Source organism: Hordeum vulgare, chromosome 1H, assembly GCF_904849725.1.
Source record: "Hordeum vulgare subsp. vulgare chromosome 1H, MorexV3_pseudomolecules_assembly, whole genome shotgun sequence".
Lineage (NCBI taxonomy): Eukaryota > Viridiplantae > Streptophyta > Magnoliopsida > Poales > Poaceae > Hordeum > Hordeum vulgare.
In genome coordinates, this window is record NC_058518.1 from 305,435,056 (window position 1) to 305,447,572 (window position 12,517).

The 12,517-nt window shown below is 53.2% G+C and overlaps 1 protein-coding gene and 1 pseudogene across 1 annotated transcript; both read left to right on the plus strand.

The window, feature by feature from the left end:
* The first annotated feature begins 6,670 nt into the window (after positions 1–6,670).
* LOC123398742 lies at positions 6,671–9,619 on the plus strand (annotated as a pseudogene).
* Positions 9,620–9,695: 76 nt separating this feature from the next.
* LOC123409983 lies at positions 9,696–11,088 on the plus strand. Its single transcript, XM_045102855.1, has one exon. The coding sequence runs from the start codon at positions 10,139–10,141 to the stop codon at positions 10,844–10,846; it is 708 nt and encodes a 235-aa protein (XP_044958790.1). The 5' UTR covers positions 9,696–10,138; the 3' UTR covers positions 10,847–11,088.
* The last annotated feature ends 1,429 nt before the right edge of the window (positions 11,089–12,517 follow it).

Below are 12,517 nucleotides of genomic sequence, written 5' to 3' on the forward strand. Positions count from 1 at the left end.
GACTCAGCCTCCGTGGTTGGCCGATCAGGCCATAGATCCACCAGATAGTATGACCCGTTGCGAAGGCTTTTGCTGACGACGAACGGTCCTTCCCATGGTGGCGATAACTTATGCATGCCAGTACGATCTTGTATCAATCGAAGCACTAAGTCGCCCTCCTGAAAAGTTCAGCTCTTGACCCGGCGGCTGTGATAACGCCGTAAATCCTGCTGATAAATGGTCGATCGGGCTGCAGCTAAATCGCGTGCTTCCTCCAAGGCGTCCAAAGAATCTTGACGCGCCAACTCGTTGTCTGTTCCACATAAGCGGCAACTCTGGGCGAGTCATGCCTAATGTCAGTGGGAAGAACGGCTTCTGCTCCATATACCATAAAAAAGGGAGTAAAACCCGTAGAACGGTTCGGGGTGGTCCGGATGCTCCATAGTACTGAAGGCAACTCCTCAACCCAACACCCCGGGGTACGTTCCAGGGGAACCATGAGTCGGGGTTTGATTCCTTGCAACACTTCCTGATTCGCCTGCTCCGCATGTCCATTAGATTGCGGGTGAGCTACTACAGAAACATCAAGCTAGATGTGCTCACGATGGCAAAATTCCTGCATCGCTCCTTGAGACAGATTAGTGCCATTGTTAGTAATAATGCTGTGTGGATACCCGAACCGGAAGATCAATTTTTTCAAGAATTTGACCGTTGCCTTCGCATCGCAAGCTCCAACAGGTTCTGCTTCAACCCACTTGGTGAACTTATCAACCGCCACCAGCAGATGAGTTTTCTTGTTGGACGACATTTTAAAGGGGCCAACCATGTCTAACCCCCAGACCGCGAAAGGCCAAGTGATGGGTATAATCCTTAGTTCTTGAGCCGGCACATGGGCCTGTCGTCCATAATGCTGGCATCCGTCACATCGACGAACTATCTCCTCTGCATCTGCATGGGCCGTCAACCAGAAGAAACCATGACGGAACGCTTTTGAAACCAAGGAGCATGACCCGGCGTAATGCCCACAATCTCCGGAATGAATGTCGTTTAGAATTACGCATCCTTCTTCGGAGGAAACACATCTTTGGAAAACCCCGGAAGTGCTTCGTTTATATAATTCGCCATTGATGATCACCATGGATTTGCTTCGACGAATGATTTGGTGAGCCAATACTTCATCCGAAGGTAACTCACCTCGGGCGAGATAGGCCAGATACGGAAGAACCCAATCCGGCGTAACATGGAGAGCCGCCACGAACTGAGACTCAGGGTTTGGTATTGCCAACTCCTCCTCCGAGGGCAACCTTACGGAAGGATTATGCAGAGTATCTAGAAAGACATTGGGGGGAACCGGCTTACGCTGGGAACCAAGACGTGAAAGGGCATCAGTTGCTTCGTTAAGGCGCCGGTCGATGTGATCGACCTGATAGCCATGGAAGTGACCCGCCACATCAGACACAGCCCTCCTGTAAGCCGCCATCACGGGGTCCCAAGAATCCCAAGTACCTGAAACTTGCTGAGCCACCAAATCAGAATCGCCAAAACATCTGACCCGCGTAAGGTTCATCTCCTTGGCAAGTCGCAAGCCATGAAGCAAAGCTTCGTATTCCGCAGCATTGTTGGTACATGGAAACATGAGTCGGAGGACATAGCAGAATTTGTCTCCTTGAGGCGATATCAGCACCACGCCAGCCCCCGAGCCTTCCAACTGTCTAGATCCGTCAAAATAAATAGTCCAGTATGTAAGGTCAGGCCTGTCTTTCGGGATCTGTAACTCGGTCCAATCATTGACGAAATCAACCAAGGCCTAAGACTTGATAGCCGTGCGAGGGGTGTATCGCCCGTGGTGCGGTCCGAGTTCGATTGCCCACTTGGCGATTCGCCCTATCGCTTCTCGATTCTGGATGATGTCCCCGAGGGGAGCGGAGCTAACCACCGTGATGGGATGCTCTTGGAAATAATGTTTGAGCTTCCGGCTTGCCATAAAGACCCCATAAACTAACTTTTTCCAGCGTGGGTACCGCTGCTTGGAAAGAGTTAGCACCTCGCTGATGAAATACACCGGGCGTTGCACTAGATATTCCTTCCCTTCCTCCTTCCTTTCGATGACCATTGCCACACTCACCGCTTTGGAGTTTGCCACAATATACAAAAGCATGGGCTCCTTCTCAGTCGGGGCGGCCAAGACCGGCGGGTTGACCAGCTGCTGTTTTAAGGCTTCGAAATCTTCATTGCCTTCGTCTGTCCAAACAAAATGGTCAAATTTCTTAAGCAATTGATAAAGGGGAATAGCCTTTTCTCCCAGACGGCTTATGAAGCGACTTAAGGCCCCAATACGACCCGCCATCCGTTGGACTTGATTGATATTCGCTGGTTTCCCAAGGGAAGTAACCGCCTCGATCTTGTCCGGGTTAGCTTCAATGTCGCGCTCAGACACCAAGACACACAACAATTTTCCTGCAGGAACACCAAAGACACACTTGGTGGGATTAAGCTTCATCTCGTATACCCGCAGATTATCAAAAGTTTCCTTTAGATCTCCAAGTAGCGTTTCCTTCCTGTGAGTTTTAACCACAATGTCATCAACGTAGGCATGAACATTGCATCCGATTTGGCCACGGAGGCAATTTTGGATGCAGCGCTGATAAGTCGCCCCTCCACTCTTGAGTCCGAATGGCATGGACACATAGCAAAAAGCCCCGAAGGGGGTTATCAAAGCTGTTTTCTCCTGATCTTCCACGACCATCTTGATTTGGTAATACCCGGAATAAGCGTCCATGCAAACAAACGTTCGCATCCCGCCACTGAATCAATAATTTGATCGATGCGGGGAAGGGCGAAAGGATCCTTTGGACAGGCTCTGTTAAGATCCGTGTAATCAATGCACATACGGAAGGTACCGTTCTTCTTGAGCACCAGGACCGGCTTAGCCAACCATTTGGGGTGGAAGACCTCTACGATGAATCCGGCGGCCAAGAGACGGGCAACTTCCTCCCTGACTGCCTTGCGTCGTTCCTCATTGAACCTGTGAAGATATTGCTGAATCGGTTTTGCTTTTGGGTCAACATTAAGATGGTGCTTAGGGAATTCTCTCGGCACACCGGGCATGTCAGAAGGTTTCCATGCGAAGATGTCCCGATTCTCGCGGATGAATTCGATGAGCGCGCTTTCCTATTTGGGGTCCAGACCCGCCCCAATAGTGAACTGTTTGGTTGATTCGCCAGGGACGAAATCCACTGTCTTAGTGTCGTCTGTTGGCTTGAACTCGAGGGGCGGCTCGGCGTCTGTCGTTGGCTTCTTTAAAGGTGACATGTCAGCCGGATCAACATTGGCCTGGTGGTATTTAAGCTCTTCCGCAGCACAGGCGACTTCTGCGTAGAGATAATACTCCTAATCCTGCCGGAGTGTTAGATGTATAGGAACAGAGTACAATGTCGCTCCTGAAGCTGTGTTGGGAGGAGGAAGAGGGGAGCAGCCGGCTCGTCTCTACCTCTCTCTATGTGGTTGGTGAATGTGTTGTGTTGAATGACTGGTGAAGGATCGGCCCCCTTGCATGGGGGGCGACCGGGGGGTTTTATAGACGAACCCGCCGGCCTACAATATGGATAAAGGGTACAAGCGTGGGACCCGGCTGGCTACTTTGTCGGCTGGCCAGGGGCCCACAAGGGTCTTGTCTCGTCGATGAGGGGCCCGCCGGCTGCATGGTCTCGATTGCCTGTGGGACCCGCCGGCTGGCCAATGAGGCTCTCGTGTAAGGTTGACGCTGAGCAAGCATTGTACGTCAAGCGTCGCCCCGCGAGATTCTTCAGGGGCAGGTAGTACGACCGCCACCACTGTTCCCCACGCCAAGTGCAGTAATGGAGTGGGAGTGTGACGGTCCGACACTACGCTAGGTGATGGATCACAGTCGGGGTAGGTCAGCGGCGTGGCCGCCGACGCTCGTACCTGCCGAGCGCCCTGATCCTGTACCTTTGCTGACGCGTAGCTACCTTTAATCGTGAGGTCTCTTCCTGAACTACGATCTGATGTGACTTGTGATCCTCGGTCGGCTAGCCTGCTTGGCCATCCGGCTTGAGCGTGGCCGCCTCCTCCCCAGTCCGACTGGAGGGACCAGGCCGGCTCTCAAGGGGAGGCCGCCTGGATTCTAGCCGGCAGGGGTTGCCTGGCCGGCCAGAAAGGTGGCCGCCTCGTCCTCCAGCCGGCATGTGATGCCTAGCCGGCCAGAAGACTTGGGCCTTGGGAATCTTCATACGATCATGTCCATTGGGCCGGAAATGAAGGAGTAGGCTTGATGAGCCTATCCCCGGGTTATCCCCCCGACACATAGGCAACATTACCACTAATTCATACTACAAGAATTACTACTAATTCATGTGCATACAAGAATTACACGGAATTTGTACTACAAATGAATTGCATTTGACTACAAATCAAACATACAACAAATAGGATTTTTTTTAAACAATGCAATTACCTTGCGGGCATTTGGTCGAGCACCATGAGGGCAGTACCCGTGGTGGCCGTCAGCGACGCCGACACGGGCACAATCGGCGGTGATTGAGCCGCCTGAGGTGCGGGAGGGCATGGCGGCGGGACCTGCACGATCACAGACGGCGGCAGAGGCGCCGCCACGGCCTTCTTGGCTGCCTTCTTCTTCGCCGCGAGCGCCGGGTCCCGGGGAGGCCGCTTTGCCGTGCCCTTCTTCTTCGACGGGGCGGCGGTCGGAGCACGCTCGGCGGCGCTCTCCAGCGTGCCAGGAGAAGCGGGGGTCGCGGCGACCGGCCGCGGCGGCTTCGCCGACCCTAGGCACCGGGCGGCCTTCGGCTTGGACGTCGTGGCCGCGGGGGCAGCAGGCGGGGCGGCGGAAGGGGCGGGAGGGGGTGCGGGAGGGGCGACGGAGGTGGCGGGGTCGACGACCCCCTCATCCATGGCGCGGCGGCGGCCGGCGCGACGGCAGCGCGCGGTGGCGGGGTCGGGCGGGGAGGCGAGGTGACTAGGGAAACTTCCGCGCGCGAGCGGTTTCCAGTTCCCGCGCGAGATTTGGGTCGAATGGGTATTTGCCCCACAATATCCATATATGTCAATTCTGGGCTAGATTTCGGATAGTGACCTAATTTTTTTTGGTGGGACCATTTATGGGTATGCTCTTGGAGCTAGTTTTTTTGCCCCCAATACCAAAAAAGCAGTTTTTGGATATTGAGAGTAAATATGGGTATGCTCTTGGAGATGCTCGAACAAGACAGTAGCTCCGTACGAGTCCATTACCAGTCGACCTTTGGACGGGATTGCCCACTAGGGTCCAAACAGAATGCATGCCTCCGGCCAACGCGTCATGGACCCCAAGGCCCCCCAACTCGATGAGGAACGCTCGGGGCCGATCACACAACTGGGACAGTGCCACGAAGACATCGATGCAAGGCATGCTGGATCAGGCAAAGCCAAGCACGCGCATGAGCGTGAATGTCCCTAGGAGGCAGGTAATCTACTCCCTCCGTTCCTAAATATAAGTCTTTGAAGAGGTTTTACTAGAAGACTACATACGGATGTATATAGACATATTTTGAAATGTACATTCATTCATTTTACTACGTATGTAGTCATTTAATGAAATCTCTAAAAAGACTTATATTTAGGAACAGAGGGAGTAACATTCTTTACAGGAGTAATGTGCAAAGATGTCTTGTTTATATATAAATATATGGGGTTGTGTAAAACAAATTAGAAATTTTCTAACAACAAAATATTATGAATGCTTTTAGAAATGGTTTGGGCACTTTCAGAATTATTTATTTGTGGTTCGATAACTTTTCGAACCAATCGAGTAGACGGGGTTTCAACATTGTAAAAGTTATTTCATGTAGTTAGCCTAATTTTTTGGTTGCATTTCGTATTTGCGTGATTGACATAACGGGTCATCTAGTCCCACAAGCTAAAATGGGCAATAAATACCAGCAAAGTACACAAACTAAAATCGGGAAGTGTGAACCTAGCTATGAAATGGACAGAGAGAGGTTGCTAACAGCGTCTTACAGCCGGACATTCCAAACCCGCCTCAAATGTCCGCACATACGGCCCGGTCATTGACTAGTCACAATGAAACATTTCTGATGGGCTTCTCAAACAACTCTCAAGCGTCGGGGCTGACTCGTTCCCCTCATATATAATCCAAATCTTGGACCGACATGGAGGCGCCCGGACACGCTCGGGGGAGTTCGTCAGGTCGGACCCTGATCCATTCTGGCCCACCCGATCCCACATTTATTCATCCCCATCCTCTTCCAGACCAAACCCTAGTCACTCCGGTCCACTCCCCTCCACTCCACTCCGTCATCCAAGCTTTTGACCGGCAATCTATGACCTTCTCTGCCATGTCAGGCAGCGGATCCGAGTCAAACACCTTCATATCTGTCGAGCATGAGCTCATCCCACACGGCACCTAGGAGGATAATACTATTCGGCTTGAGTTCCATCGTTCCCAGGAGGAGGCCGCCTGACGGCAGCGCTCGGAATCCTTCTGTCGAGAAACCATTGTGTTCGCCCAAATGACGTGTGGATCCGCCCTAGGGGTGCCATCGCTGCCTCACTGGAGGCGGTGAGGTTCGTCTGGCGCCTGAACACGGTGGCGGACGCGCAACCCCTTCGTTGACGCGTCAAGCTGAAGGACACACAATGGGTGTCGTCTGGCGCAAACATGGCCCGCCGTGCCCGCCGTGTGAGGGAGCGGGCGCGGGAGGCGGAGGCAGCCCTCGTGGCAGTGGACATTGACGAGGCGGAGTTGCATTCTTCGGCGCCCCGCATGACGCACCAATCCGGGCACTGCAACCGCGTCGTGCTGGATGTTGTCGTTTTGTCCCGGGACAAATGCATCATCATTGGGACGTCCATCGGCACCGTCAAGGTTTTGGGCTCCAACAGGAAAAGGTAGGGCATGAGAGACACGAGCGACTTGAGTCGAGTGAGTCAACTTGTGTCCATATCCTACTCTACCTCAATGGTGACCGGATCAACACTCTGAAAAGTGCAACCGGCCGTCGGACATGGATACAACGAAGTCCGACGAGCCATGCATAAAGATCAGTTTTTTTGCATGTAATGATATATATTTGGCGTTTCTAATTTAAAATATCCGGTTATAGAACGGACTATTTAAGATTTTACCGGTTACTGTTTACGGATACATATGGATGCGTCTGCAGGCGTTTGTGGGTTGGATTTGTAAGTCCGGCAATAGAGAAATCAAATTCAAAGCAATCGGGCTATGTTAAAGAACGCCCCATTCGCCCGTGTGACGCCCGTCATGCTGCATCTGCAGGCCGTCAACATATAAATACAGTACGTTGGACCGTTAGTTGCTGGCAAGAGCAACGCACGGCATGCACCACACGGTTACACATGTAACTACTCTGGCGTTCCTGCTCTTTTAAACGAGTAAATTGCCAAAAATTATCATATTTCGTGCAACCGTGTTCAATGGCTATCATTATTTGATTTTTTATAAAAAACTACCAAAAAATTTCTAATCTGTGGCAAAAAACTACCAATCTTTTTAACTGCCCGATTTAGCTCTTTTAACCTTTTCTGACAATATTGACCCACATGTCAGGTGCCAGTCTAGCTAACATTGCCGGCCCCGCGTAGACAGCGTTAACGGAGACGGCCCGTCGAAGCTATCTTTACCTACTAATAAAGCAATTAGTGCTTCTGTCGTCCGTCATTAATATTGTCCATAAAGCTGAAGAAAATTACCCATAATTGCCATTTATAAGTCATAGAAAATATTTCAAACAGGAAAATCTCCGGACTGGGCCGGCCCATGTAGGCACCTCCTATATTACGCTCTGGGCATTGAAAAAAGATGCAGCACATCTATTAGGGCCGGCCCATGCGTGGCCGCCTGTTCTTTTAGTTTAGTTTTTTTATTTTACTTTTCAGTTCCATTTTTTTCTACTTTAAATAATTTAGAACTTCAAATAACTTTTCTTTAATTTAAGAAACTGAGAATTTTGAAATAAAATATTAAAAAACATATTTTTTTGAGAATTCAAAAACTACTCAGGAGTTTTGAAAAATGTTTGCATATACAAAAAAGTTTAAAGTTTTAGAAAATGTCTGTAAAATGAAAAAAGTCAATAATTTTAAACAAAAGTCCATGTAAAAATCTTAAAAACAGTTCGTGCCTCTGTTTTTAGTCTCATTTTTTATTTTCATTTTCTGTTCTATTTTTTAAAATTTAAATAATATTGACTTTTGAAAAACTTTTGCAACTTATAAAACTGAGAATTTTGAAGAAAACATAAAATGTTTGTGAATTCAAAAATGCTCGGGATATTTGTAAAAGTATTACCATATTCAGAAAAATGTTCATAATTTTGAGAACAATGTGGTGAAGACAATAAAAGTCCATGATTTTAAGAAAAAAGTTTGTGTATTATTTTGAGTGCAATTGAAAAAAATGTTTGCTAATTCAAAAAATGTTCATGCATTTTAAAAAATGTCTTAAAAATTTAAGGACCTAATATGATCAGCATCTTTAAATATTATAATTATTTTTCTATCGTTGTAACGCACGGCCTTTGCTAGTTGATCCTAAAGATTGGTAGTCGTCGTGGGTGACTTCTTCCGCGCCGCGCAGGCCGGCGACCTCAACGCGCTGAACGGCCTCCTCGCCGCCGACCCGGCGCTCGCCCGCCGCTCCACCCTCTACGTCCGCCTCACCGCGGTCGACGTCGCCGCCGCCAACGGCTGCCTCCCGGCCGTCGACATGCTCCTCGCCCGTGGCGTCCGCCCGACGTTGTCGACCGCCGCAAGCGCACCCCGCTCATGCTGGCCGCCACCCACCTCGCCCTCCTCCGCGCCGGCGCCAATGTCAGTAACGCCTCCCTCCAAATCCGCAGTCTTTTTCAATCATCTGTACTCGTCGTCTACCTCGCGACGACTTCCATGGATTCCGATGTACTGACCCTGATTGAGCTTCGATTTGCCAGATTCTGATGTTCGACTCGGTGAACGCGCGGACGTGCCTGCACCACGCGGCGTACTACGGCCACGCCGACTGCCCGCGGGCCATCCTCGCCGCGGCGCGCACCACGCCGGTGGCCGACTCGTGGGGCTTCGTGCGCTTCGTCAACGTCCGAGACGAGCACGGCGCCACGCCGCTGCATGTGGCTGCCAGGCAGGGCCGGCCGAGTGCGTGCACCTGCTGCTCGAGAGCGGCGCCGTCGTCTCCGCCCCCACGGGATCCTACGGGTTCCCGGGGAGCACGGCGCTTCACCTGGCGGCGCGCGGCGGCAGCCTGGAATGCGTCCGGGAGCTGCTGGCGTGGGGCGCCGACCGCGTGCACCGGGACTCGGCGGGCCGGATCGCGTACTCGGTGGCAACGAAGCGCGGCCACGGCGCGTGCATGGCGCTGCTGAACCCCGCAGCGACGGAGCCCATGGTGTGGCCGTCGCCGCTCAAGTTCATCGGCGAGCTGGGGGCGAAGACGATGGCGCCGCTCTCGAGCAGCAGGTGCACGCACTCCGGCCGGCCCTGCCTGGCGGCCACGTGCAGCGTGGCGTTGTGCTCGTCCCGGACGTTGACGAAGCGCACGAAGCCTCACGAGTCGGCCACCGGCGTGGTGCGCGCTCGCCGTCTCCGTTAACGGCCGTCTGCGTGGGGCCGGCAAAGTTAGCCAGCCTGGCACCTGACATGTGGGTAAGATTTGTCAGAAAAACAGCTAAATGGGCAGTTAAAAAGATTGGTAGTTTTTTATCACAGATTAGAAAAATTTTAATAGTTCTTTACACAAAATCATAAAGTGGTAGCCACTGGACACGTTGTGTGAAATGTGATAGTTTTTGACGATTTACTCCTTTTAAACCGAATGGACACATGGACATTCATGAGGACCGATCTGGTAGTAACAGATTAATGAAATAGGGAGCTAACGACAGTAGCAACAAATGAACTCTTTGTACTATGTGAAACAACCGTGTACAAATTCCAATTAGAAAATCTGCCGGCCAGGCCTTCTTGGCAGGATGCCCTCGCAGGCCATTTCAGGACAAATCCTCAAACTCAACAAAAAAGGAAGGCTCTGCCTATAAACATCACAGATCACACAGACCGCCGGTGACCACCACTTGTCCGGTGACAGAATTACCACGTCGCAGCGCACAAAATGAAGCTTTCCATGGCGGCCGTCGCGACCCTAGTCTTATCCTTCGTCGTCGGTACGGCCAGCGCCGTCACGTTCGAGGTGACGAACAACGCGTCGACGACCCCCGGCGGCCAGCGCTTCGACGTGGAGTACGGCGCGGAGTACGCGAAGCAGGTCCTTTCGGAGGCCTCCTCCTTCATCTGGAACGTCTTCAACCAGACGGGCGCCTGCGAGGCCAACCGCAGGCCAGTCGACGGCGGCGGCGCCGTCACCCTCGTTGTCGTCGACGACACGGACGGAGGCATCGCCTCCACCAGCGGCAGCGCCATCGAGCTAAGCGAGGGCTACGTCGCCCGCTTCACCGGCGACCTGAGGGCCGAGGTGACGGGGGTGCTGTACCACGAGGCGACCCACGTGTGGCAGTGGGGCCTCCAGGACTACGGGGCGCACTGGTGGGTCTTCGAGGGGGTCGCCGACTTCGTCAGGCTCAAGGCCGGGTACGCGCCGGCGCACTGGGTGGCTCCGGGGCAGGGACGCAGCTGGGACGGAGGTTACGACGTGACGGCGAGGTTCCTCGACTACTGCGACTCGCTGATCAAGCCCGGGTTCGTCGCGGAGCTCAACGGCAAGATGAAGGATAGCGGGTACAGCGACGACTACTTCGTGGAGATCCTGGGCAAGAGCGTGCAGGACCTCTGGAACGACTACAAAGCCAAGTACGGCGGCTGATCGCGGTAGTAGCCGTAAATTAGTGGCCACGTTTCCAGAAATGGAAAGACCAGAGAGAATGCTATGCTCGTTTACTGGATAGTGGATTTTATTTTTGAGATAATAACACCAATTGTTATGGTTGCTAGAGTTTAAGCGGAAGAGAGAGCTGCGAGGGCGCGAGAGAGTCGGCCGTGGGGGCAGAGGCGGACCGAGACAAAATTATGACCGGGGGCACACCTTCTATAAATCTGTTGATTTTAAAGTCTTTTCTTTCAAAATATGCACATATACAAGGGGAATTCAAAATTTTGAATGGGGATGTGGCCCCCCACTCGGTTGTACTTGGGTCCGCCCCTGCGTGGGGTCCTTTTCCATGGCCGGATAAGAGGGAAAAGGGTTTTCCTTCTTAATTCTTGCTTGATTAGATTGATACATCTCCTCTTCATATATAGAGAGGTTTACTTGACTCCCAAGTAAGGCTTACTTGACCCCTAAGCAAACCCTAAGACTAACGGGCCCAGGCCCATCACGTACTCTAACACTACACCCCACCTGGACATGCAGCTCGTCCTCGAGCTGCAACCTAACGACGATTCGACCCCACACAACCCTAACGCTTAAAAAACAAGACTTTTACATATCGGCCTACTGTATTGACCTGAAATAAGCTAACCCGAATGAGACTCCCACTCTTTATTTTTGACTCCGAACGATAAGGCGAGAATCCTCCGCGCGCCGAACTTGTGCATTTGCAGCCCCTGGATCCCATTGACACCATCGGGACCAAGGGAGCCCTCGAGCGGCGTAATGCAGTGGTGCTACACGGTGCGCTCCTGTCGGTGACACCATGTCTTCTCCCCGCCGGCTGATTGTCGATGTCGCAGACTTGGAGGTCATCGCCTGTGGAAAAAACAGCATGCCCGCCGCCCGTGGGGGAAACCGCATGCCCAAGATCCCCCACGCATCGGACGATATCGGGGTCCGTTGCACCGGGAAGCGCAACTTGGAGGAGTTGCAGCTGCGAATCATGCATCTCCCGCACATGCCGACGCGCTAGGAGGCCACGCACAGCAGCCTGCAGCCTCACCGCCGTCGACACGTGGTGGGTAGCGATCCAAGCCGGATTCGGTGCCGGCGACGGCTGGAACTTGATCTGTTGGATGGAATTGTCCTGGGACGGCGGTGGCGTTGCTGGGAACGCGGTCGTCGCAGTTCCGTCGTAGGGCATCCCATGCTGGAACGTGATGACCGTCGCCGTGGTCGCAGTCGAGGGCGGCGGCGGCGGCCGTGCGGGGGTCGACGCCGGTGTTGTGACCATGGAGGACCCACCGTGGAATGGCGCACCGTCGGGACCGGCGAAGCGGGAGGGTCCGTCGTACTGTTGGGGTGGCGCCGGTGGCGACTGGATGTGCGGCGATGCCCAGGCCGCCGTATAGATCGGCCCGGAGACGGGGATCGGCAGCGGCAGCTGCAGTAGCCTAGCGGCGAGTGGCGGCGACGACAGCAGCAGCGTCGGCTGCCGTGGCCCGGCGATCGCGGCGGAGGCCGCCTGGTGCGGTGGCTGCCACGACAGCCGCACCGGCCCGTAGGCGGTGACTGATGGCGCGGCCGCCGGCGGTCCGTAGGGACCGGCCAGGAAGAGGCAGATCCCTTGGACGGCGGTGGTGAGATCGCGGATTGCTCCGGCGA

Coding starts and splice junctions, on each gene's coding strand:
- LOC123409983 (XM_045102855.1), top strand. CDS start 10,139: ATGAAGCTTTCCATGGCGGCCGTCGCGACCCTAGTCTTATCCTTCGTC.